At 41.5% G+C, this 27,631-nt stretch overlaps 2 protein-coding genes across 9 annotated transcripts in view; one reads left to right on the forward strand and one right to left on the reverse strand.

Annotated features, from left to right (window-relative positions):
* aftpha (aftiphilin a) overlaps window positions 1–5,036 on the forward strand; it is a 21,839-nt gene extending 16,803 nt beyond the window's left edge. For all 8 annotated transcript variants that reach the window (XM_050043713.1, XM_050043715.1, XM_050043714.1 and 5 more), the window contains 2 exons: window positions 625–748; window positions 924–5,036. In XM_050043713.1, coding sequence (XP_049899670.1) covers window positions 625–748; window positions 924–1,065 — 266 coding nt within the window. In that variant the 3' untranslated portion in view covers window positions 1,066–5,036. The remainder of the gene's footprint in view (window positions 1–624; window positions 749–923) is intronic.
* Window positions 5,037–9,109: 4,073 nt separating this feature from the next.
* LOC126389859 (SERTA domain-containing protein 2-like) lies at window positions 9,110–27,349 on the reverse strand. Its single transcript, XM_050043810.1, has 2 exons — window positions 27,046–27,349; window positions 9,110–12,229 (listed from the first exon to the last, which is right to left on the reverse strand). The coding sequence occupies exon 2, from the start codon at window positions 12,223–12,225 to the stop codon at window positions 11,248–11,250; it is 978 nt and encodes a 325-aa protein (XP_049899767.1). The 5' UTR covers window positions 12,226–12,229; window positions 27,046–27,349; the 3' UTR covers window positions 9,110–11,247.
* Window positions 27,350–27,631: the final 282 nt, after the last annotated feature.

The following is a 27,631-nucleotide window of genomic DNA, read 5'->3' on the forward strand; positions in this document are numbered from 1 at the left end:
GGGTTTAGTGCTGCTGTAGCCCACAGGAAGTGAGGATTAGAATATATGACCTTCACATAATCCGCTCCAAATTAATCTATATTTTTAAAGTCATTACTAAAAGTGTGTGTCATATAAAAACTAAAGTGATGGTCAAAGTTGTCACAGTGAAATTTAAGGTGTGCTGATGGATTCACGTCATCAACTCATGCATTGAGTAACGTTAAGTTAACGTTCGCGGTGACGACGACACGGGAGTTGTCTTGCCTTTAATGAAGCATTCGAGGTAGCAACAGCACTGAAATGATGTCTGTATTAACGGGATGCGACCCACTGCGGGAGATTTAATAAGTAGCTAGCAGCAGTTAGCAGCTAACTCAAAGCAGAAGAACAGCAGCTGTAAATGTCCATCAATTGGGAAATCAAGAGATTCTTACCGTACAAGCAGAGGATGAGACCAGTGGCCATATATCAGTGATGGTAAATGACGGTTACCGTTATTGTGTTGTAGTTGAAGGTGAGCGTGTCTGTGACGCTGCCCGGTGTGAATCTGACTGACAGCTGCTGTGACACAAACTCAACCTGGACACGTTTCTGTTTTCCTTCTTCCTTTGTCACTTCTCTTTTTGTTTCTCCTTTTTTTAGGAGTCGACCCGGAGCTTTACGAACTGACGACGGCCAAGCTGGACCCCGGCAGCTCTGGCAGTCGGGTGGCAGATGCCTTCGCCCGCCTGATGTCCACCATGGAGAAGACCAGCACCTCCACCAGGTCAGAGGTCAAAGAGCAGGGAGAGGGCAGCAGAGGAGTATCACGAGGGGTCATGTGATGTTCTGTTGAAGCAGGAGAAAAGCTCAGGGATGACATCAGAGTTTTTGTGCATCATTGGTACACAGGTGTGTGTGGTGACGCCTCTTGTGTTTGTGTGTGTCTTCCTGTTTGACAGGAAGCCGAGGAAAGAAGAGAATCTGAGCGACGAGGCGGCCAAAGTGATCGCAGGTCTGCCCGATCTTTCCTTCATGCAGGCCAAAGTGCTGATGTTCCCCGCCACGCTGACGCCGCTCGGGTGCCAGGCCACATCGGACTGAAGCTCCTCCCCCTTCACATGACATCACCCCTCCCTCTCCCATAGCCCCGCCCACGGACTCGGCCCATTTTAACAAGTTCTCTTCTTCTTTTTTTGTTCTCTCGCTGCGGCTCAGTTCCTCCCTTTCCATACGTCTTTTCTTTTTCTTTTTTTAAATTAAATTTGCGCTTTTGTTTTTCACTTTATACTTTTTAAAAAAAAAATAAAGCGAAGCATTTATGATCACAGGAAGCAGCTCGGACGTGGAGGAGGGAGAAGCGCTCGGCGGACAACCTGCACATTTAACAGAATAGGAGATAAATTAATTTATAGAGTTGATAATTTATAGAGGAAGGTGTAGAAGTGTGTGCTGTTCATATCTAGAAGAATCATCGTGTATATAATCAGGGATTAAATGTTTATTTTCCTTTTTTTTTTTTAAATTCTGAATGATTTGGGATGATTTTACGTCTCTGTGGTGGGAGTGTGTTCGTGTCTGTCTGTGAAGGAAACACTGGCTGAAGCTCTTTAAATCAAACTGAAGTGGAATATATGTAAGTTTAAATTAATACATTTATATACATATATAAAATCTATATATATATAAATATATATTTATCGACTTGAAACCACACTGCCTGCAAAATCCAGCTGAATGTTTTGTCCCTGCGTTGTGTTTAAAGGCCTTAGTTTTTACCTGCAGTCACTGTAGATTTTATCTTTAACCCACTGTCTTTTTCCTTTTCGTTACTTAAAGGTTACGTTCAGTATTCTTCAACCTGGACCGTTTTCCCGTGTTCTTGTGTTGACGTGACTAATGCCAGTCAGCCGCTTTGAAATGAGTCCAGTGTTGAAAGAGAGTGAACAGGCTGGGCTGTGCATGTTCGCACCGTCAGTGTACGTCGACTAGAAGTGTCTGTTTTTGCCACTGACAGGCTCAGAGTGTGATTTAAAGTCTCTGACATTATGAAAGGATCCCTACAGAGACGGAGCTTTGTGTTGAAGCGTAAGATCCTTCTTGTTTAACCAGAAACAGCCCCAAAGTCGCCATCGCCAAACCCACCAGACTCAAAATTAAACTCACAAAACCAGTTGTAGTTCGTCTTTCCACTGTTCCAACAATCACCAGCTCTGGTTTAGTTGATATAAAGATGTAGATGTAGATGTCTGACATTTAGATGTGTAAATGTCAGACTGTATATACAGACGAACGACGCGTCCCCACTTACCCCCAGTATACGTCAGTGAAGCTAAAATATCCCGGACACGGCCGCTGCCATCTTGTGCTGGTGACATCATTCGGAGCCAGAGTCTGCACAGTAGTGATCACTGTGGTGGAGCAGTTCCATCCAAACACCCGTCCGACCAATCGCAAGCAGCACCATTGAATGTATTGGCTCACACAGCTGTCAATCATGGCGTCAAATCTCCGTTTTATAGCATTAAGTAACTATTTAAATCCAAACTTATCAGAAAAACACCTAAACAAACGGCAGCGTGATTAAAATACAGTAAAAGATCAATCATTCAATGTGTGCTTTTGATTTTAAGTTTGGCAAGTGTCCGATTTACAAACATGGAGAAGGCAAGCTTTGTGACGTGTACTGCAGCGAGCCACCAGGGGGCGATGGAGATGTTTTGAGCTGTGATGTCGTCCATCTTTATGTACAGTCTATGGACAGTGGATGAGTCTGGTGGGTTCAGGCTGTTTCTGGTACAACAAAAATCTTACTCGTCAACATAAAGCTCCGTCTCTGTAGGGATCCTTTCATAACGTTATCAGACACTTGGGATAACAATCCAGGGTTCCTGCGGTCATGGAAAACCTGGGAAAGTCATGGCATTAGTAAAAATCCTTGAAAGTTTTTAGGAAAGTTGTGGAAATGTGTTGTATGTTTCCAGATCAATTCTTACATTAATCTTCCATCAATAACCTTCAGTGTAATTAAAAAACTGATATTATTTTTCTGTAGTTGACGACGTAACGTAGCTTTTAATGAGACAATGTGTGACGTTTCGTACACCATCACGTACACATCTTAATTTTCTCCCAGCGTTCCGTCTCTCTCCCTTCATGTGTGACCGCCAGCTGGAATTAGGTTTGAATTAAATTTGAATCTGATGTGTTTGAATAAGAGAACAGTAATGTGACTCTGTCCGTGCAGTGTTCAAAGTTTCACAACTTTTCCATGACTTTTCAAGGACCCATAGTCATTTTTTTTTGCTTGCCCCACTTGCGTTTTCAGATTCAACTTCCATTCAGACATGATTCCAGCGAGCACGTATACATTTAAAAAGAGATGGAACGCTGGAAGAAACATACGTGATGGTGAATGAAACGTCACACAGTGACACACGTTAGAGATCCGTACGTTACGTCGACGGCTAAAGAAAATAAATCACTGTTATAGTGCACTGAAGGTTATCCACACGATTACTGGAGCCATTACACACAAAGAATCCGTGAGTTTTCTAAAACAGGCAATGATTTTTTCAAATTCCATGACTTTCCAACACATTCTCACTCCAACCTTTCAAAATACGCTTCTGTTTTCACAGGAAATTTAACATTTACATACAGTCTCTTTCAAAATAAAAGCACTTAATCGGTACAACACTGCTAGTTAGTGTTTTTTTTTTTTCCGCTTCAAGGACAAAAACACGTGGTTGGGTTTAGGAAAAAAGAACAGGGTTTGACTTTACAATCTTACGGGACGCAAACACCGCTCTCTTGCGTGAAAGTGTTTGTTGGACCTATCCCGCCCGTCCCAGTCGGGCTTTCGCCACCTTAACTTTCGTCCTTGTTCCGTTGCGTTTTCCCCTGAAGCAGTTAATCTATAACAGCAACCGACTGCGTGTCATGCCGACGTTAAAGGATGCCGTTTTATGTTCGTTTCTGACGCCACAAGTCACTGCCAAAGCACCGGATTTTGACGACTTCGGAGTGAGACCTGCGGTTGACTTTTCCCGGTTTTCCATGACCGTGGGAACGCTGTTTGTGTTATACATCGGGAACAGTCATGGAAATTTTATCATGTGTCCTTTGTCCATTTAAATGTGAGGGGAACCAAACAGTCCGAGCCTTTTAGCGTACTGAACAGAGGCTGTGAACCTGCTGAGCGGTGACCAGGCAGCTTGTTTCGCTGTTGACTTCAGATCGCTTTGTCAAAACTGAACCAATTTCCAAACGAGTTGTTCCCATTTATCGCTTAGACGCAGGGAAATAGGAACACAGAGTCCAGGTTGAAAAATACTGAACACAGCCTTTAATGCAGCTTTTTAACATAAATTATATCCGCCCCCCGTCACTGTTGCTGCAGTCCATCCACCGTCTCTAGAACACAGGAGGGACTGATATTATTTTATTCTTCAGTTTGGGGAACTTTGTGTCCTCAGTCGTCATTTGGAGGTTTTATTTTTATTCCGTGTTTATTCCAGCTGTTGTGGTCGGTGGATAAAAACAAGTTTCCTTCCTTGTTGGCGTCCACTCTCTCTCACACTGTTCCTTCTTGTTGTTCTGAGGGAATGAAAATGGGACTTTGTTTTTTTTTGGTTAAAACCACTGAAACTCGAAAGATTCTCGGCAGTGAAGGTCGACTCGCATCAGAAGGGAATTAAGGGACCAATTTCTGCTTCCATGTGTCAGGTTTTGTTCACTGTTCCTCATATGAAGTGCTTTTTGTTGTTGCGGCTCTTATTGGCTCATGTTTTGTTTTTGTTTTCTTTTTGCTCATACTACTGTCAGCCCTGTCTCCCAGGAGGATTTTGCACATTGTAAAGATGAAATGGATGTAATCATAGTTCACTGTGGCTTTAGACTGTGTACAGTTAAACTATGGACTGTAAAATGTACGGGAAAATTCCTATGGAAAAAAACTGAATCACTTGAAGAGCCTGTCAAAAGGTTATTGTGCATGCCCAGGTTCTTTTGAGACTCTAAGTGTGTAAATTTTACTTTTAGTGTACACAAGAAATTAAAATAGTTATCTTCTCTGCTCGTTTCGGTTTCTTTGGGACAGACACAGAGTCTTCATCAGCTGCAGGCGAGGTGTGTGTTCAGTTCTCTCAGACTTCAGGACGTCGAGGACGTTTCTCCAAACTGTCGGCTGCAGATTAAAAAAATATTCTGGCAGAATCTCTTGAAACCAGCTGATATAAGTTAAAGTTTCTGGAGGGTGGAGAGTGCCACAGAGAAAATAAATGAAATAATAATTAAATGAAACCAAATTAACCAGTTTAATTGTTAATTCAATGATGCATTTAAAAAAAAAAAAAACTAATTTAATTAACAATTAAGACTTGGATTTCAATTGCATCGTAAAGCTAAGAAAAAAAATTATAATTACAAAAATGTAATTCTGCCATTCACTAATTATATTCCTAATTCAATCTTGAAATATGATTAATTTAAAAAAATTGTATTTATTTACTGATGGGTCATATTTTTGTCACAATACATCTGTTTATTTTTATTTAACCACAAATTTAACATTTAAAGACAATAATAAAGTTGGTGAACAACATATTCATTTTTTATATTTTTTTGCTCTATAATACAAATTTTCCTCAATTTTTTTTTAAAAAGAGTGCAACAGGAACATCACGGACTTTTATATTTAATTATATCAAGTCGACCAGTTTCATTTTTAACTTGAATGATGCATTAAAAACCGTTGATTAATAATTAAAAACTTTGTCAATTTGCATTTAAATGATGTATTTTAAAACTAATAAAATAAAAATATTCATGCCATTCACTATTTCTTTTTCCTACTGTCTTTAAATAATAAAATTAATTTAAAAAAATAGTGGAATTAATAAACAGTAAATTTAATATTTACACATAACTGAAATACAAATTTTCTTTAACTTTCGAAAACAGTGCCACCAAAAACATGATAGGCTTTTACAATGTTTAATTATATTAAACTGAATATTGCATGAGAAACAAGTCAATAAATAATTAATAAAAATAATAAAAATTAAATTACATAATCTGCAAATTTAATATTTAATATTTATGCCATTCATTAATTATTTTTCCTTATTTTATCTATAATGACTTTTAAAACTGCTTTTAAATGTAACTTTATTTCATAGTGTGATCATATTCATGTCACAATACATTTGTATTATTTGTACTATTAATTTTACATTAAAGACAGAATAAAATAGAATTAGTGAGGGGCATATTTAATATATATTTTTAATAATTTGCAAAGTAATTTATAATGACATAAATTGAAAAATACGTTTTTAATGTTTTTTTCTAACCCTGTCCCTTCTTTTCTGAATAAAGTTTTGAGAAATAAACCAATTTATTTATTGATTAAACTCAATTACATAAGACAGTTATTCTGGTGACACACTCCAGGCTTCATACAGAAAATGTTATTTTGTGGTGAACTGTTCCTTTAAGTGTTGCTTTGTCTCAGGGAGTCACAGGTTCAAACAGCTCATGAGACAAAGACCAAGAGACAAGTTAAAATATTCCTCCTGAGCGCTGTAAGAAACGCCCACGGAGACAAAAAGACACGAGAGGACAGAGATGACATCATTTCCTTTTAATGTAGAAAATAAAATTACTAAAGTGCCCCCCCCCCCCCCCCCCCATCAGAGCTGAATCCTCATCTGACACATTCAGATTTAATTCTCAGAAGAAACATGTCATATTGCATAAGAGAAGGCACAGAGTCGTGTAGTTTTATCCCTCCTGTTAACGTCCAGTAAAAACCTGCAGCAGCCACACACACGCTACAAACCACAGAAGAAGAAGAAGAAGAAGAAGAAGATTTGGTTTGATGAGAGACGTGTCAGTCTGTCAGTCTCTGGATGGAAACAAACAAAACCAGCAAAAAAGAGTCTGGATAAACAATCTGGAGCCAGTTTCTTTTTTAAATCTGGTCAAATTTTAGTTTGACTTCCTGTTGAGTTTTACAGTCGATTCAGAGGTGAAGGTCTCAGATATCAGACACTCTGAGACACTCTGGGTGCTGCTGATGATCCAGGTGACGTAGAGTTTCCTCCATCTTACTCTACATCAGAAACAGTATGTAAAGTGTCTCAGTTCGGCACCACACACTGATTCACAGCAGCAGTTTGAGTCTGCAGCGTGCTCATGATAAATTAAATGATTTTAACAGCTGAATAAAATAAAATAAATGATAAATCAGCTCCAGGAACATCTGAGGAAACTAATAAAATACTAAACTAATAAAATAAGTACTAAAGCTTAAAAAGGACTCGGGATGGGTATTGTTATGGATTTATTGCTACTACTACTTTAATCAATACTGTTATTGGTTATTTTTCATTTCTAAATAACTGCTTTTTAGAAAATAATTTAAAAATAAATTCAGAACAGCATTAGTGAATGTTTTAAATATATCTAAATGTTATATGTGGAGCAGCAACAGCAGTTTTTACAACAGCAAAGTCACTAAATAAATAATGTTCCTGACATTAAAATACTTTTTAAAATTCAGTCTATCTCCTCTTAAATTCGTCGTGTCATTGTAAAGTTCGATGGCCTGTACCAACTCCACATACAAGATTTGGCATGTCCCTAAATATAGTATGTTGAATGCAGTGTGCCAAAAAATACCAGGATGTTCTATAATATGCTTTTCTGGTTATTCTGACCCACAATCCTCTGCACACGTTTGACGGCTTGTTGACCGCTGTCAGAAGCTGTAACGATGGATGACAGTGCATTCAAGTAACTGACGACCAGTCGAGCAGTAATAATAGGAATATAATTTGTTTAAGTGAACAATTGTGAAAATAACGATGACAGAAATGCAGATGTATTTTCACTGAGGTGAATACGCTATAATCTGCAGTGTCTGCAGTTATAACTTTAAAGTTAACCTACCAACACTGCAGAGTAACAACAGCAGAGCTCTGCAGGTTGACCTCCATCTCGAGGTTGCTGAACAGTGTTTGGTTTTATCTCCAAGGTATTGTGAGCAAGAGGGTCAAAGTTCAGGGCGCAAGAAGTAGTACGTCTTGATGGTGTTCATACTGCAGGCAACAGTACAGTGACTACTGACGGCAGAACTACAAAAAGGTAGGTGGATCAGAGCGCATCTTTTTACATTAATATAAAATACACTACATAATAAGACATAGTACATGCTGTTACATCATCTGACCAGCGGGTGGAGACACAGAGCTCCTAACTCAGCCTTTAAGTTGTTTGTAAGGAGTCCGAGCTTAAAGTTCTCTGAGCGAGGGAGGGACAGAAAGCTTTACCTGAGTGAGGAGGTGTGTTTGACCTCACTGCCAGGTGTGATGCAGTCTTTTAACAGATGTGATTGGTTGTCACAGACACACCCTTTTGTGAGCCCGCAGAGGAAATGCAATCTAATCTGTAGCATTTCCTCTCTGTCATCCTGTGTTTGGAAAATATTCCTCCGACCTCTTTGTGTTTCCACCATTTTCTCCTCTGATTCAGAAACTCTTCAAGTCCTCCTCCCTGCTCCCGACACTTTGTCACCTTAGGAGCTCCTTTAATGTCTGAGATGCTCTGTGAATAACTTTTATCTTTACGAGGACCTGGTCTTAACTTTAAGGGGAAATTCTGAGACAATTGTCACCAGGAGCAGCTCTAAGTACGAGGAAGCTTTGTGAACACGGCCCCTGGATATATTTTAGATTCTAGTGGAAATCCTAATGTCTTCAAAGATCCCAAATATATCAGGATGAATTCTGGGAAAATGTGTTTAAAATGATGCCTAGTACATCTGGAATATTTCAATCTGATAGACTGGGGTTGAATATTTCTCTCAGTTTAATTGAAACCTGGAGCGACGTCATTTTCTTGGGCTGCTTTCAGACGCCTTTTGCAAATATTTAAACCTTTGAACTCAAATTCAAAAACATGGGGAAAAGGCAGTGAGCAACTTGGTATAAAAAAAAAAAGATTTAAAAAATAATAATAAAATAAATAATAAAATAAATAAAACAATAGAAAATTATTTTTAAAAACTACAGACAAAAAGCTAGGGAAAAAATATTTATAATTGTTATTATTACATATTCCCAATTATGGTGCAGAATTCTTTACATTTTCAGGTCATGTCCTTGTTGGTTTGTTTTTACTTTCTTTTTTAAACTAATTTTCTCTTTTCACAGATTTTTTGGATAATTTCTTCTCTCGTCGTTCATTGCCATCTTCCCATGTTTTTAAAATCAAGCCAGTTTGCTCAGGTTTTAGAGCGTTAGCCATCGTAGAGCTTAAATGAGCAACTGGAACTGTAAGACACAATATGATTTTTACAACCTTAAAGCTACTTAAGGAAAGCAAGGATCCATATGCAGTGACTCTATGACCTGACTCAAACTACCTCCAGATCGGAAGCAACTTTGCACATTTGATTAAAACAAAATTCAGATTAAAAGTTTAAAAACTGGCCCAGTGTTTATCCATTTCTATCTTCACACAGACACACACACATCAGAGCTGTGGCACAGGCTGACTTGAGGGCGTTTGCATTGCTGATATCCTAAAATATATTACATAGCATTAAAAAAAAAAACCTCCGATCATTTATTAAATGACATTTCATAGAAGAGATTTCCACCAAAAATAACCTCAGAGTTCATCTTTCCCCAAAAATCTTCCTCAGATCAACTCGGAGGTCAGTTTTGGTGGATTTGTCCTTTAAAATAAAACATTTTTATGTTCTGTACAAACAAAATATTAGTGTCCAGAGTTGCAATAAATACACACTGAGAGCTGAGAGATAATAAATAATTCATAGTTCTGCTAAAGGGAACATCTGCATATGGAAGTCTGTATCATCAACATCACTCAGTAAAAATTATTGCAATTTAATTTTGCTTAAACTGAGCCGTCACATGTTGAACTACAGACTCGGACAGGAAGTGTGACGGATAGCGTTAGCAACAAACTGAAACGAGAAAGTCTGAAGATGTTATGTTTTTTTCTTCTTATTAAATCCAAAGAAAAGAGCAAGATAAAACTGTCGACTACGTTCTGCGTTTCTTTTCATGGGATTCACTGATAAGAAGAAAAACTTTACATTTTCTGTTTAAAAGCTACGACACAATAAATAGCTCCACATTCACACGTTGCATTTAAACAGACTTTCATGTTCTTTGATGACAGAGTGAAACCCACGTTGCAGGCTGGATCCTTGGGACTTTAACAGCTGTCACATGATGAATTTTTAGGAAATGAAACTGCATGTTGGAATAAAACTTCCGTCAGAGTTCGTACTGCTACGTGACGAGCAACAGCAAGACGTGACCGCGTGATCGAGGTTTAAAAAAGGCACTGGATTGTTTTTCATAAATGCTATTGAGATTTTTTTTCTTCTTATTGGTAGAAACATGCAGCGACGGTAGAAAAGTCTCTAGAGATTTTTTTTTGTTTGTTTCTTACAATTTCTCGGACAGCGGTAGAAAACGGGACTTCACACTGGCGTTACTGAGGAAATTATTCACACGTGGGCTCCTCGGCGTGAAGCTCAGTGTGACCGCATGGCTCCAATACTGTAACTCAGTGATTAAAGCTGCTGTGTGGATTTTTAGAAACATTAGTGAACCTTTATTAGCATGAACAAACTGCACCTCACACATGAAAGGCCCCGCAGTGATGGGAGACGGACTCAGGTCTTAAGGAAAAGTAGTAATACTGCAGGGTAGAAATACTCTGTTACAAGTAAAAGTCCTGCATTTAAACTCTTGCTTAAAGGCCCTGACACAACATTTTTATTTCATTTAATGTTTGGTTGGTTCGGGACAGAGCGCATTAATAAATATTGTAGCTCTGCGTGTTCTCACTACGTCACCAAGACATAAGAACCAAACACTTGAGACACAGATGAATGTTTCTGCTGTGACCAGGCCGTTACACTGTTTCCTGTTTATCTCCGCTTTCTGAAAAGCTTCAACAGGTTGAAGGATTATTTTTCTGTTGCTCTTGTATCATAACCTCCACCTGCCACCTGTGAAACCTTCGTCTCCGTCTCTCGACCCCTCTACGCTCAATAAAAGGATCCACCAGATTTCTCTCTGTGTGAGATGCAGTTTATGCAGGTGAACTAATGTTGTCATAATTTATCCAGACTCGACACACAGCAGCTTGAACCCTCCAGAATAAAACCCGTGTGAAGTCCGCTGTGATTTTAAAACTGTACAAAATTAACAAAACGTTATAAAAAGCCTCGTCGTCCTCTCAGCTGCCCACCAGCACCTCCATGATGTGGTCCAGCTCCGCCAGGTCCATTTTAAAAGGCTGGTTCTGAGCGCCGCCACCTGCCGCTCCGTAACCGGACATGGACCGGACGAGGTCGTCCGCCATCACGACGGGAGCCATCTTAGACGGCAGCGCTCCTGACGGGGGCGGGCAGGGGCCGAGGTCGTACATGGACGTGTCAATGTCTGTGAAGAGGACGTCGTCCAGGGCGAAGTCAGTCAGGAAGGAGGAGCCCGGGGAGGACGGAGCGGGAGGAAGAGGAGGTTTCTCCAACCTGCTCTCCACCTCCTGAAAGCCACGCCCCTCCTCCTTCATGATGACGTCAAACAGAAGCCGAGCAGGAGGGGGTGCCGGCGGGCCGGAGGAAGAGGAAGACGAAGAGGAAGGACAGAGCTCCTCTATCTCCTCAAGGGCGGAGGAGAAGCTGTCTTTGGGTGACGGCGAGGGCGGTGGCAGCGGCCTTGGGGAGTGGTGCAGGTGGTGGTGTTGGGTGGAGGAGGAGGGCGGCAGGGTGAAGAACATGGGCAGGTCCTCCTCCAGCAGCGAGGCGGGAGTCAGGCAGGAGTCCAGCGCCGTCAGTCCTGACAGCGACGACGAGAGGATGCTGAAAGAGGAGGAAGGAGGCGGAGGCTGCCGGTAGCTATCGTCCTCACGGGCGGCGGCAGCGGCAGCAGCACCAGGCGGCGCAGCAGAGAAGAAGAGCGTGTCGACGCCTCCTTCTTGCCTGAAGTCATCTTGGATGCGGCGGATAATGTTGTTGATGAGGACTCGGCGCTGCAGGCCGAGATCGGTGCCCATCCGCGGACCGTACAGCTTCATGAGGGACATGTTGAGGACCGTCTGACGCTGCAGGGTGTAGGACGCCTGCGACATGCCACCGACTGCCAGAAGACACTGGTCCTCCTCCAGAACATCCTCATCCTCGTCCAGTTTCCGCTTCACCCCGTTACCCAACATAAATCTGTGGAGCAGAGACACAAACAGCTCAGAGACAAACCACAAGAATGGCATCAAAAGATAAACTTTACTGATCGCACGCAACAAACTGAAGCGTCAGAAGTACAAAACCAGACGGCATCATCGTGCAAATATCCCATAATAATCTTTGAGCACACTGTTATTCAAGTGCACTGAGAAAACCAGACTTCTGCACCTTCTCCTGGCTCTGTTTTCAGGCTGCAGAGAATCTAGCTCGGGATGGGAGACTTTAGCCAATCACAGGTCATTTCCAAGGGAGGGCGTTCCTTGGCTGATCTACAAATGCAGATGCACGTGCACGTCTCTTCAGATGGTGAAAGTCAGTAAAAACACACGTCAGTATCAGCAAAGTGTTTCAGAGATGGAAAGAAAATGTTGCTGATAGTTTAGCCTTCTGCTAACCAAGGCTAAAGGCTCACAGCTATACATTTACCAAGCTAACGTTAGCTACAGCCTCAAACCAGTGTGTGTCCTCTGCCTCACTGGGAGGAGGGTGGGCAGCAGCTCCAGAGGCTGACCCCCAGTCAGCGGCTGCAGCAACTCAAATCCAGCCAGCTTTGGATTTAACTCCCTGCTGGATCAGCAAACTTTCTGTTGCTGCTGTGACACAAGTTAGACCCAGCCCGCTGTGACATGCAGTGCTGGAGGGTTTGTGCTGGCTGAAATTAAGCCGCTACAGCCACCATCTACAGGGGCGGCGTCTCCAGAGCTGCTGTCTGCTCTTCTCCTCAGCGGAGGGACTGTGAGGTGGAGAGCAGCTAATTCTTGTTTTATTTGTTGTCTGATAAACAGAGAGAGAAAGCGGGGCAACGAGGGGCTGAGTGAATGTGCTGAATGCAACTGTGCAATGAAATAAGATTAAATAAATCAATGTCCAAGAAAGACCGCGTTACTGAAGTCACTGCACACACATGCTTGTGGTGGTCTGGTGGGAGGCCAGCTTTAAATCAAGGTCTACTTATTATTTTTCCCGAAGCTTTCAACCACCTCTCACACTGACGAGGAAGACAGTGAGCTGTGGCTGAAAAAATTAACAAGATGACCTGTGAGCTGTGATTATTTGTTTTTAGAAACTGTGTGAAATTTTAATAAAACATGAATGGTACAAACATCTTGGTGAAGAATGGATTAAAAACATCTTCAGCACATATTCTGAGTTTTGCTTATTTAGCAATAACTCTTGGAAATGTTTGATAAAAAATAAATAATAATAATAATAATAAATAAAAATATAAATAACGAGCCGTCCTTACAGATGTACATATCATTAACACAGACGCGCTCTCAGGAAGAAAATACGAGGACGATAAATTGTTGTACAGAACAACAAACAATCAGGAAACTGAAAGAAGATCTGAAATAACATTCAGAGCAAAACTCAAAACAGAAAATGAAAGATGACAGAGTGTTGGAGATCACCTACAGATCCCAGACAGACTCTTGTGATAAGAACGTCACAGGTTCAAACCCCCTGATCCACAGCTGCTGCAGAGGTGCATGTAACATTTAACCCCTCTGCAGGGAACTGAAACACATCAAGAGTGATGCTGAAAAATACTGAGCTGCGTGTCACATGACCGATGACACGTAGAGTTGGTGTGATGGACGACTGTGTGTGTGTGTGTGTGTGTGTGTTAACAGTCAGCTGACCTGCACCCATGTGAGCTGCAGTCAGCTGATTGGGTGGGAGTCGGTCCGACACCTTCTGACTCTCTGAACAACAAAACACAGGAAACAGGCGATTTCCGTCCTGACAACCAAACACTGAACAAATCACACACACACACACACACACACACACACACACACACACACACACACACACACACACACACTTTCAATACTTTCAATAACCTGGGTGAACAGCCGGTGCCCCTAAACTCTCTCTTTGCTTTGTGTTTCCCACAAGATGTTTATAATTTAACTTCTGAAATAAATAAGTTCAGCAAAGTTAAAATGTCTGAGTCATGACTTTAACGTGACCAGAAGAAGAATCTGGAGGGAAACTGTTTTTACTTGAGCTTTAACTTTTCACACCAACAACAAACCCCAGGAGGTTTTACTGCTTCCCACTCCGCAAAGTTCTTGTGCACAATAAAGTCTTAAAGACGTGAGTCAGATCAAAAACTGATCTGCTCTGTGTCCTCACTTTACTTTACTAACAGTGTCTCAGTCCGAAATCCTTTGTTAGTTTATTTAATTTGTTGGTCTGAGGACAATCTGGCCTCCAACTGGCTATCATCTGATGATGCAACATATTCTCACTCAACTCATCACACATCGCCGTGGACTTTTGCGTCTACGTATGACGCACTAGGTACCCTGAGTGTGTCAGTTGTTGACGTTCACAGACGTTGTGTCAATCAAGTCTGTTAAATGCATTGTCTGTTTTCAAAATACGCTTCTGTTTTCACAGGAAATGCACAGTTAGAAGCATTCAGTGTTTTTCAAAATAAAAGTACAACATTGGTAAAACACCTATTTATGTTTATTTCATTGTGCTTGTGGTTGGGGCGCCCATGAGCTCACCTTAGAGCAGGGGCCCCATGTGCAGAGGCTGTGTCCTTGCTGTGGTTAATTTTAGGCAACAGAAGCACATGGTTAGGTTTGGTTTGGCTAAACATTTGTATGGGAAGCTAACATCAGCCTCCTGGGTGAAAGTCCAGTGTTGTTGGACCCATCCACCTCGATGTGGTGTGGTGTTATCAACTGACGCCGCCTGATGTGTATCATACCGCCGCAAAAAGATGCCTGTTTGTCATCAGTGTCTGATGCCAAAATCAAGGACCAAGCAGTGGTATTTGACGACTTCAGAATGACAGCAGGTTGGACGATGTTAAAGCCTCTGAGGGCGAGGGCCACGATTACACAAGATCCTGTGTAGCGGGGCACGTTGGCGTATCTCTATTAACAGATAGCTACATATGAATTTTACAAAAAGATGATACAAAGCTAAATGATTGTCAGATAATCGCTGATGGGTTCTTAAATTGTATCTGCACACTACTCAGACTATAACTGGAAACCAAAACACTTCTGATCTCAAAATCTCGTGCCGTCACTACAGCGTCTGCATTCATATGCATTTATCTGTTTACTGAGAGTGGTGTCAGGACTGAAATAACGTTATTAAGCAGTTCAGTGAGTATGACAAGGGAAAAACAAGGTAAACATATGTAAACTTTCATTAGTTTCTTTAAATTGGCTTTAACATTCAGCGCTAACCTGCAGCACTTATGATGCTCGTGGGTTTACACCAGAGTCCTGCACCAGGGTGAGTACCCATGGGTAACCTGCAAAAATCTGTGTAACGTTTAACAATATGTGTATATATATAAATCCATGGGTAAAAATGAACTATGTGCAGGCGGGCAGCAGGTGAGAATAAAAATATATTTTTTCATTCTTCAGAGTTAAACGCAGTAAAAAGCTGTGCAGTATATGTGTAATATTCTAACATCTAAATCACTATTATCAAGCTGCAGTTCCTTTTATTTTGAAAGTCAGTGACACAAGTGTAACCTTTGACCCCGTGGTCACATTGGTCACCAACGTGGAGGACTCCAGCCATGAAACTTTGCAGCCTGAGGGTCACATTGGTCACCAACGTGGAGGACTCCAGCCATGAAACTTTGCAGCCTGAGGATGAGGTGGCAGCCTACATGGAGGATCCTTTGGAGGTTTGATGGTGGTGGAAGGAGCATGCTAACATGTTTCCTAACCTGGCAGTGATTGAATGTTTTCACCATCCAGTCAAAGAGACGTCCATTTCAAGAACAGAGAACCAGCTTCATGTGAGGGACTGGAGCCTGGGGGGGTTTGATCACAGGTACAGGTAGCTGGACTTTTATTGTGTGGGTGGGTGTGGCTTTGACTTAGACAAATTAACAGGTCGGTTCTGGTGCTGAGCTTTGTGGGTATGGGCGGGTGCAGGTTTTCAAAAATGGACCCAGGACTCTGATTTACAGTTTTTCAGCTGATGTTTAATATCAGCTCACTTTTAGTTTCACTTCCATTAGTTCAGAAGTTCAGATCTGTGGTTCACGGCCTGGTGACACAGACCCTCAACTGAGGTCAAAACTGTATTTCAGTACAGTACTTGAGTAAATGGATTTAGTTACTTTCCTTCACTGGGTTAGACGTGATGGTGTGTGTGTGTATCTGTGTGTAGGAGAGCTGATGAAGCAACTGTTTGGTTGGAGGTCTGTGGTGGTGGTGGTGGGGCTTGAACCTGTGACCTCTCGATTACTCGGCCAACGGGCGTCTCAAAGTGCTGACAGGGACTGACTTAAGCAGCAAACACACACACACACACACACGACTTCTTCTTATAAATGCCTATTCCCCAGCTCCTCCTCCTCACTACTTTAAACCCATGTGGGGCCCCTCAGAGGGGCCATCTGCTCCGACACCCAGAGAGGACGAGGTGAGGAGGTGACAGAGCGAGACAGAGAGACATCCATCCTCCCCCCATGTCTGTCTGTCTTTGCCTAATGAAACTTCTGACTGACTATAAACACTGAACTGATCATGAATCATCACGAATCAAAACTGTATCATGTGACTGACCTTGGATCAGCTAAATGAGGTTCGTATATGTCACCACCACCCACCCCCCCCCAGCCAGCTGTCTGTCTGATGAAGTAAAAATCCAAAAATAGTTTCAGATTTGTGGGAAAAAAGCAAATTCTTTGTCATGAAGATCTGACGTGTCAGGTGTGTGTGTGTGTGTGTGTGTGTGTGTGTGTGTGTGTGTGTGTGTGTCACATACCTTTCCATTGAGTAAACTAGTTGGTGTTGTGTTACAGCAGCTCTGCTCTCAGAGTACAGACTAACATGAACTGGTTTTAAAACCTGAGGTGCATTTAAAGGTCCAGTGTGTGTAGGATTTAGGGAGATTTAGTGGCATCAAGCGGTGATGACTGCACATTACAACCAGCTGAAACTTCTCCTGGTTAGAATTCCTTCAGTGTTCATTGTCCAGGAAAAAAAAAAGAAAATCAGTGTTTTAACAAAGCTCTTGTTACTACTGTAGAAACATGGCGGAGCAACTTGGTGATCTCTGTAGACGAGGACCTGCTCCCTGTGTAGATATAAACGTCTCATTCTAAGGTTACAAACACAAAGATTCTTATTTTCAGCTGATTATAAACTACAGAAAACATACTTATTATATTATATTTAATGTCTGCCAATACGTCCCCCACATCCTACACACAGTACATCACAGTAGGGCTGCAGCTTACTATTGTTTTTATTATCTGCTGTTTATTCTTTTGATTAGCGTTTGGTTGTTGGACCGATTACGATTGCCTGTAAACCAAAGTAATGTTATCAAATGTCTTACTTGTCCGACCAACAGTCCAAAACACAAAGATATTTAGATCACTTTACTGTTAGGACCAAAAAAAGCAACACATTTTCACGTCTAAGAAGCTGAAACCAGTGAATTTTTGCTATTTCTTGCTTGAGAAATTATTGCATATTAATGTGTCATCAAAGTAGCTGCTGTTTAATTTAATTCAGTTTAGTTTATTTGAGAAGGGACAGTGCAAATTAATACACGTACATGCTATGAAAATGCCAGAGTTAGCCAAGAGGCTATTGTTCATCTGTAGTCTCTTGGCCAAGATGTTACACAAGGCTAGCTAAAATACAACAAAGCACAAAAACAAAACAGGGCATACAGTTGAAATATAATTAATTAATTAATATTAATAATTAACTAATCGTTGCAACTCTATTCCACATCATTTGAGATGAGAAAATCATACGTTTTATCTGTGGATATCTGTATTACTGATGTTTCTCGATCATATACCCCGCGCTCTAAGGTTCAAAACCAAAATGTATTAAGCTTGTGATCAAACAGGATGAAGAGACGCAGCAAAACGTCACATTAAAGACGCCAGAACAATCAAATGTTTGCTGTTTTTTCTCCAAAAAATAACCGACTGATTGATTATCTTGTGCTGAATTGTTTAGTTAAATTCTAGTCTGCGACACCGGGGGTCAGTACGCCCTGGTCCCCGCCCCTGCCTGCTGCCCAGCACACAATGCACCCGGCCCCGATGCCAGTCCCTGCTGGTGGTGGGCCCACAAAGCTGCGACTCACTGTTACTCATTGGGGCTGAGCCTCACTGGGCCCCACAGCCCAAGGCCTGGTCACCAGACACTCGCCGGTGAGGTCTGGCTCCAGGGGGGCCCTAGTGTCTCCATTATACCAGGTAAGGTATTCTTTTTCCGAATGTGCCTGGCTAAGCAGCTTTCAGGATCACACACAAACCCCTCCACCATGTTCAGGTGGCGGGGCTCAGACATCTGGAGGGAGCTTGGAGTATAACCGCTGCTCCTTCGCATCAAAAGGGGTCAGTTGATCTGGTTTGGGCATCTGATCGGGATCCAACTGGGTACCTCCGATTCGAGGTGTTCTCGGCACGTCCCACTGGTAGGAGGCCCCGGGGCAGACCCAGAACACACTGGAGATATTATATATATCTCATCTGGCCTGGGAATTCCTCAGGATCCTCCAGGAGGAGCTGGAAAGTGTTGCTGAAGAGAGAGATGTTTAGAGTGCTTTGCTCGGCCTGCTGCCCCTGTGACCTGGCCCCGGATAAGTGGTTGAAAATGGATGGATGGATGGATGGATGGATGGATGGATGGATGGATGGATGTTTAAATTCTGCAGCATTTCTTTCTTAATCTGTCCAGATAAGACTGACGCAATTTAAACTCTGGTGACGACAAAACAAACCACTGACACACCTGCAAGTCTCCTAACAACCAACCAGTGGGGTGAGAGAAATCATTTACACTGTCTGGTATTAAAATTAAGAACAGCAAAGCACACAGACCAGAAACTCCGTCCAATAAACCACCAACTCCAGAGTCATGTGACCTGTCTGGACTTGTTTGTAAGTCAGCTGCTTGAGCGTAATAAAACTTAAATACAGCTGAGTCAACTTTTCTGATTTAAGATTAAAACCTCTCTGCAGGAGTGATTTTCACAGTGAAGAGTCAACATGACAGCGTCTCCGTCGCAGCTCCTGGATCAGTGTTCACACACTGAGGTCAGCGTGTTACTATCACACTGTGGGGAGCTGTTGAAGCTGCAGCTGCCTCCTTCACAGGAATTTTCTTGCTCAGCAGGCTTCAGTGTTTAGTCATCCTGATGACAGCCAGCAGCACACCACCGACCGCCATCTTTCTTTTTTCTTTTCACAAACTGACTCCTGCAGTGCAGATTCAGCAGGAGCTGCGTCCTGTGGACACAGTGTCTGCTGCAGAGTCTTTTTATTCACTCTGGTTTCACACTTCTGATCGAGCGCTTCGGTGTTTGGAGATGTAAAGATCAAATCCAGATTACAGACAAAAGCTCTTATCGTGGGTTTTCTTGAATAAACTGTGATTCAGCGTCATGTAAACACTTCTTACAGGTTTGTGATCACTATCTGGTCTCTGTGCAGGGGGGACACGAGGCTTTAAATCTGCAACAAAAAAGCTTTTAACTTTCAGAGCGACAAATACACTCTAGAGCTGCCTGATTGAACTGTGCATCTATGGTTATCGTTCTGTCTATAAAATGACTGATGATAGTGAAAATGTTAGAACTTCCCACAGCTCAGGGTAACGTCCTCAAAGCCCTTGTTGCTCTTGTCCGTCCATATATTCAGCTTACTATCATGTAAGACAAAATACAGCATCAACTTTTCACATTTGAGAGGCTAAACGCACACAACGTTTGGTACGTCTGCTATGAAATATTACTGAAGAAGTTGCAGTGCAGATTATTTTTCTGTTGATAAACCAACTAATCATGTTTTTATCCACTCTGAAGACCATTTTTAAAAAGCCCTGTGAAAAATCAGTGTAATTGCTAAAATAATAATCTGCAGATTGATCGATAAAGGCCTCAGGTTTTGGTGTGGCTGAGGAAAACGATGACTAAGGCGGAATTTATACCTCTGCGCAGAGTCGAAGCCGTACCTACGCTGTAGCCTGACGTGCACCTCCACAGAAATTTAACTATATCTTGCAGCGACGCAGACCTCCTGTCTGTCTCTGTAAGCTGAAACCANTGTGTGTTTAATGTGTGTTTAATGTGTGTTTAATGTGTGTTTTGAATCAACTAAACTCTACAGCACTTCACAGAAGCCTCCGCCGCCAACTAGTGTTTTGAAAGGTTTAACTGCAGAGTGACACAGACACACCACCACACAAGTATAAATGCTCGTAGGCTCTGCTGCACCACTGTCTGTCAGTTAAGTTAAGCAGACCTTTCTGTAGCTGCTAACTGTCTTTTTCTGCAGCAACTCATTTAAAATGTCAACAGAGCTGATCACACGCCTTAGATCATTTCTGTTGATGTGCTCATGCATCCTGATAATCATAAAATAATGCTTGTATTGATGTCTCACCACAGGAAATAATGTTAGTCTGAACAACAGCTTGTATTCATGCACTGATCAAATTACTATTTTCTGCCTGTTCCACTGTCTGACAACAGAAACAGAAAATACGCCAACCAGAACAACTGAATAATGAATCTGGCTCAGAGCGAGTGATCACAGATCAGAACCAGCTGAGACTCAGCAGAGGAACCAGACCATCTGAACACATACTGACCGACCAACAGAGGAGGAGGAGGGTGTTTACAGCCAGGAGATCTTTAGGAATATGACCAGATAACACGATGACGATGATGATGATGCGTCATCTTGACACACAGACAGTAGCGCAGTGTAGATGTTGTTTGTGCTTCAGCTGTCTGACAACAGAGAGAAGTGATGGACTCGTCTAAAACTCAAACTGAGTGACCACACAGAGACTGTTGGCTTCTTAGCTTTGCTGCTGTGTTTCTGAAGGTTGACGATCACACCTCGCGTTTAGTGCTGCGTATTCAAAGTCAATTCTTTCCTGTTACAGACCAAACAGCGTCTGCAACACACAGTGGGGATGCACCATGTTGGATTTTGTGCCGTATCTGATTTACCGATATGTAAAAACTCATTTGACCGATTCCTATATCAACGTATCCACTATTTTCTCACCTAATTTTGGAGTTAACGTCATATTATGCATGCATACTAAAGGTAAATTCATTCATTAAGCAAATTAGGAAAAAGCATGTTGGGCAATTCTGATATTTCATTTAAAAGCCAATATCTGCCGTTATCTATGACGTGAAGATGTTATCATGCGATTCACATAAGTATCTCGATTTGGCCCTGTAAAAATGTGTCTCCGATTTTTCATCAACTCTCTCAGATTTCTACAAAAACATCATTTAATCAGGTATAAAAGGGTGAAACCTTTAATCAAAAAGAGCTCTGTCTGACTTCCTGGTTTCCAGAAAGGTGGTAATGCTGCTCTAGTTCTGGTCAGCTTCCTATTTTTGATAAATTCATTAAATAATATTGCTATCAGTCGTGTCTCTACCATCGCATGTCAGCTCTGCCGGCCATCTACGTCCAAACTAAATGTGAATTGTTGTTTAAAAATGAGTATTTTAAGTTAGCATAAAGAGAAGTCTGAGCAACTTTTAGAAATTAAATGTCTCCTCACTACGACTGCTGTGAAATTAATAAATATATAACTTTTTGGCCTTTCCTCTGACGTCTATCATGAATGCTTTTCAATAAGGAATTAAATAACTGGGAGGTTAAAAGGTTTCATAGTCAAGACTGATCTTTTAAAATATCTTTCACAACCTAACTGAAGAGTAAAAATCAAAATAAGGTTTTAACCCAATTCTCAAGAATGAGTCAAATATTTTTTAATAAAGTATCAGCATTAATTTGAATCTGTTTTTCATTGAGTCAGTGCTACTTGGAAAAAACAGAGAAGACGCTTTTTTGGTGTTTTTTTCTGTAAAAACAGAGAAGACGCTTTTTTGGTGTTTTTTTCTGTAAGATTGTGGAAAGAAAAAAGGGTTCAGCCTCTGGATGGTTCAGTGTGTTAGTGTTTGTCTATCTGACGAACAGTGTGTGTGTGTGTGTGTGTGTGTGTGTGTGTGTGTCTGCCCACGCCGCTCAGGCTGACATGTAGGAACATGTTGCTGACGACTGACCTGTTTAAAGAGACGCTTGTATTCACAGCGCTCAGCAGAGGAAGAGACATATTTTCTTTGTTTCCTTTAAATCAAAACATTTTCGTGATTCTCCTCACGTCAACAAAATACTACAATAAAAGTTATTTTGTCTTTACATGAACCATTTGTTTTATTTTTTACCAAACTTGCAGAGATAACCAGCCTCTTCTGTTCTTTAACTTTGTAATGTGAAGGTTTTGTGTCTGTGTGTTACTGGTTAGAGCTCCAGTATAAAAACATAAAACCAGTCTGGTCCTTATTGCTGCTGATAACTGTGTTTTAAGGGAAACTGAGACTCCAGGAAGTGAAGGTGGACTTTACTCAGAGGAGAAATCCTGTGTGTTCACTGCTGCTGACGCCTCCTCAGCACACTGCAGGATATTCCCCGCTGTGCGTGTGTGTGTGTGTGTGTGTGTGTGTGTGAGTCATCGCGTACAATGCGTCCAGCAGCAGTCACTTCAGCTTAAAGATGAAAAGCAAACAAAGCATTTGCATCTTTTTAACTCCGGTTTCAAACAAACTGATCGAGCGTCTTTTATCTGTCACTCCTTCTTGAGTCACTGATGAGTCAGTCTGTTGTTTCTTTGTCGCTGAACTTTTCTGTCTGATGTTACAGAAAATATTCTGCACACACGCTTATGGGAAATCATCGTGTTTACAAAAAGAGTGGGTCGCAACTGAAGTGTGTAAAGACAGTGAAACTGAAATCATTTAAGCTAAACTTAACCCTGAAATATGACACCAGTGGAAAGAAGGGTAAAAATAGAGATTTCACAAAAATAATTTAAAAAGTTGTTTTTCTTGATTGTCTTGCCGGCAGAATGGTGGCCAGGAATAAATGAGATGAATGTGCAGTGGAAGCTACGTGACATAAACCCTGACAATCTCTACAGTCTGTGCAGCGCAGGGAAGTAGGCGACCCTAACCCCTACCCACACTTTTGCTTGGGTGTTTGTTGTTTATTTTTGAAAGTACTCAACAATAATTTAATGTGAGTCAGGGCCGTAACGTTTGAGAGGGGTCTCAAGATAAATTTGAAACTTTACCAGCTACACTGACCATTCTAGAGCATTTTGAAACAAAAATCTTAGATCAGTTGTTCTCACAGTGTTGATGACTAAGGGCGCATTCACACCAGGATAGTCCGGGAGACTCGCTTCGATTGGGCGGGGAATGCCAAAAAATTTCACACCTTCATTTGGTTCGGTTCACTTTCACACTGCACTTGGTTCGGTTCACTTTCACACTGCACTTTTTAAAGTGGACCAAACTGCCTGGACAACGTCACGCAGGTACAACAGCTGCTCGTTTGGGGGTGGTATTGCCCGAAACGACCACTGACCAGGAAGAAAAAAAGCATGAAGAAGAAAACCCAGCTCACTGATTGGCCAGGACCGAAAACAGAAATCCATCCAACTAACCAGCGAAATATATTTCTCTGACCATATATCAATAAGCGCCTGCACCTCCTCACTACTCCACGTCTGCCCACTAGACATATTTGAACTTTTTCTTTCCTTTACCTCTGCTTCTCCCAGTTCGTTCACGGCTTTGTTTTTTGTCTACCCAAAATGCACTGCGCTGTACGTCACTTCCTCTCTTTGGTTCGCTGGATAGTCCGTTTGCATTTCCCACTGTAAACAAGACCCCCAGTTTCCAAGCGGACCAGGGTTTGCTCGTTTGGTCCACACCAGAGTTCAAATGATCGTTCACACCATGACAAACGAACCGAACTATCCGTGGAAGTGGACCAGGGTTTGTTTAAAGCGGACCAAATAGCGCCCGTGTGAATGAGTCCTTAGTGTCGCTGTAGGGAGCCAGCATATGACTTTTTTATGACCTTTATACGACATACTAACACTCTACAAAAACTATACCGATCGACAGCGATATGGTCTCTCTGACACTGATATTATATTCTAGTTTTCCACTTTATAATACAACTAAAATAATGAAACGGAGGCAGCACAGTCTTCAACATTGTACCAACACACCACGGTACAAAGGCAAATTTTAAACAGGGTTGCAGCGATACACAGCTGATATACATCTCTGGCATTTTGTGCATTTGTTTCCTGCACCTCTTTAATAATCTATATTGTTTTTATTTGTTTTCTTTGCACTGGTTCTTTCCTAGTTTGTCCTGCGACTGCTGCACAACAAATAAAGTATCTTATCTCAAACTAATACAGGAGCATGGTAAACATTATCCCTGCTAAACATCAGCATGTTAGCATTGTCTTTGTGGGAAACTTGAAGCTTAAAGCGCCCCTGTGTGTGTTACAGCCTCACAGTGCAGCCTGCATGGCTGTAAACTACTGTTTTCCTTATAAAGAAATTGATTAACTATCGATTGATCAGCTGATCTTCTGAGCTCCACACCGCAGCTCACAGTGAAGTAACACAACTGTGTCTTCAACATCTTCTTGACTCGGTCCGTCAGCTCTTGTATCAGAGTTGAGTGTAACTGGCATCCTGCGGAGTGTGTGTGAGTCCAATGTCAAAGTCTTACATAATACACACAAAGTGCTGATTGTACTGCAAGCAGAGTGAACGTCTGTCAGTCCGCTGTGACTCCGCCTGCTCCACTTTTTAAAACTCCACCGACCACATTCTTCCCTTTAAACCTCGACTCCACACTAGGAAACATGCAGCACGCTGACCTTTGACCCCCCCCCCCCGGCTGCCGATCTGTGTCACCACAACCAGAGTAAACACAACTCTGGAGAACTTGTTTGACACGCTGTCGTCCTGTAGCTACTGTAAATCAGGTCTACACGCACCTTTTACACGTTACTTATCCCCTACGTGAAAAAAGAAAGCTTAACGAGACTTTCTTCTTCTTTTCTGAGTTTGTTTATTTATTTATTTTTTTAAATATAAATTGAATACAGTTGGGTTTGTTTCTTGACTGCAGGTCAGACACCATAGTAATTTAAGATATCATTACTTTTGTCCATTTATAGACACAGACAGCTAATGAACTGATAAAGTAGCCTCAGACTTCATCTGATTATCGGCTGATTTTAGATATATGTCGATATTTTGTATTGCTGTTATAATCTTGGCTGATAAGTAACAACAAATTGGAGCAGAGGAATGCATAATGACACCAGTTAATGGTGGATAAATGTCATTGTTGACAGGCAAAAATTAATTTAATGTTTATATTACAAGTGTGTCCACAACACATACTACTTCACGTAATGTTGATTATAGTTAAATATAGTTTATTGTACTTTTAATGGTTTAACAACACATTTTAAAAGCTGTTTATAGCTGTTATTAATTTAATTTTCCACAAAAATATAGTGTGTAACATTAGGTGTCATGCATTTGACCAGTTCATTTTTTTAACTACATGTCTGGTTCAGTATCTGGGACATAACTCTTTAATAACTCAAACCAAACCCATTTTTAAGATGATTTAAACTCTGTAAGTATTTATTTGCAGCCCTACTTTATTCTGCCAAAAGTTGGGTACGTGACAGTTATGCTACATTTTGGTAATGCAACGGTATAATTAGATGACGGTAAACTAGATGCCGAGTGCCAAAAATGAACTACAAGTCCTAACATGAACATTTAAGTGACTTTAAAGTTCCACCACAGGAGATAAACAGCCCACCAAGGATTAATAAAGTCACCACTGAACACCATTCACTCATTACAACCAACTAAAACAACATTACTGTCATTTAAAAGCTATTTCTCTTCATGCTCCTGCCCAGGAAATTTGCACAGAGGTGGAAGGTAACTAAGTACATTTACTCAAGTATTGTACTTGAGTATAGTTTTGAGGTACTTATACTTTACCTAAGTTTTTCAGTTTTCTGCCACTTAAAACTTCCACTTTATGTCAGAGGAAATACCTGACAGCTTTATCTGCAGATTCAGATTATTAACACAAATATAAATCAACTAGTAGACATGATGTGTTGTTATCAAGATATTGATCCCTTGTTTGGTGACATTCACAAACTAACCATGTTGTAAATTTGTGAATACAAAGCTTTAGCAATTCTGCAGATTCGGATTATTAACAAAACATATCAATCAACAAATACATTATTAAGTGTTGTTATTATTATGATAAAACCTTATTGATGCCTGCCTTGGTGAAATTCACAAACTACATACTTTTGTACTTTTACTGCAGTAAAACTATGAGTGCAGGACTTTTATTTGCAGCAGAGTATTTGTACAGTGTGGTATTAGTATTTTTTGCTTAAATAAAATATGTGAGCACCTCTGTCACCACTGGTATCTGTGAATCAGTGCGGGTGACCCAGTAAGAGCAGCATAAAGCTGTCAAAGCAGCAGCTGGTCTCCAGACCCTCCGGGACCTGGAGGCCACCGGCTGTTCCCCGCCACCTGCCCGGCCACCAGGCACCCGCACCGGCCACAGCCTCCACACAGCACCGCAGAGAGAAGCGGTTGTTCTCGTTACATTTTAACACAAACCCTCATTATTCTTAATAATAAACTAGTTTCTATGTGGACAAAGGTGACAACCACGATGTGATCAGTATTTTAAACACGTTAAACAACACAAACAGCAGCTTTCTTCTTCTCTCCATAAGTTACCATGGACCGGCCGCAGTGTCCCGGGATCGTAGCCGACAGACGGCTCCCCCGGTGCGGCGGCACGGAGACAAGTTTGCGTGTATTAAAGGTGTCGGTCCGGTCGGTGCTGGTCTGTCACTCACCACATGTAGCTAGTCCCATCCAGGGTCTCCTCTGCTGCATGGGTGTCGTCGGTCGGTGAGGCCGGGAGCGGGAGCGGGAGCAGCGGACGGTCGGCAAGAAGAAGAAGGAGAAGAAGATGGAGGAGAAGCGAGCCGTTAGTCCGTTTGTTTGTTCCTACTCCGCCATCGTTCCCCCGGTGGCTGCCTCGACCTCGACACTCACCGAGCTCCGCACACAATGGCGAAGTGGAGCAGCAGCGGCGGTGGAGGAGGAGGAGGAGGAGGAGATGTGTCACTGAGGAACGTCAGTCAAGACGGCAAGAACCGCCATTACCCCTACTTCCGGTGACAAACTTCAAAATAAAAGCTGCTTCCGGTTTAGCAGACATAACATTACTCTGGAGGCAACGTATTTAATGCATTAAAGGGATAGTTCAGATTTTTTTAGTGGGATTGTTTGTTTAACCCTTAAAAACTGAACAAATTGACTTGATTTCTTTTGAAAACAATGAGCAACAAAAGACGATGACCCAAAAAATTTGCAAGAAATTAGAGAAAATTAAAAACAAGAAAATTAGTTCTAAAAAAATAATTAAATTAAAAATAA

Source organism: Epinephelus moara, chromosome 5 (genome assembly GCF_006386435.1).
Source record: "Epinephelus moara isolate mb chromosome 5, YSFRI_EMoa_1.0, whole genome shotgun sequence".
NCBI classification, from domain to species: Eukaryota; Metazoa; Chordata; class Actinopteri; order Perciformes; family Serranidae; genus Epinephelus; species Epinephelus moara.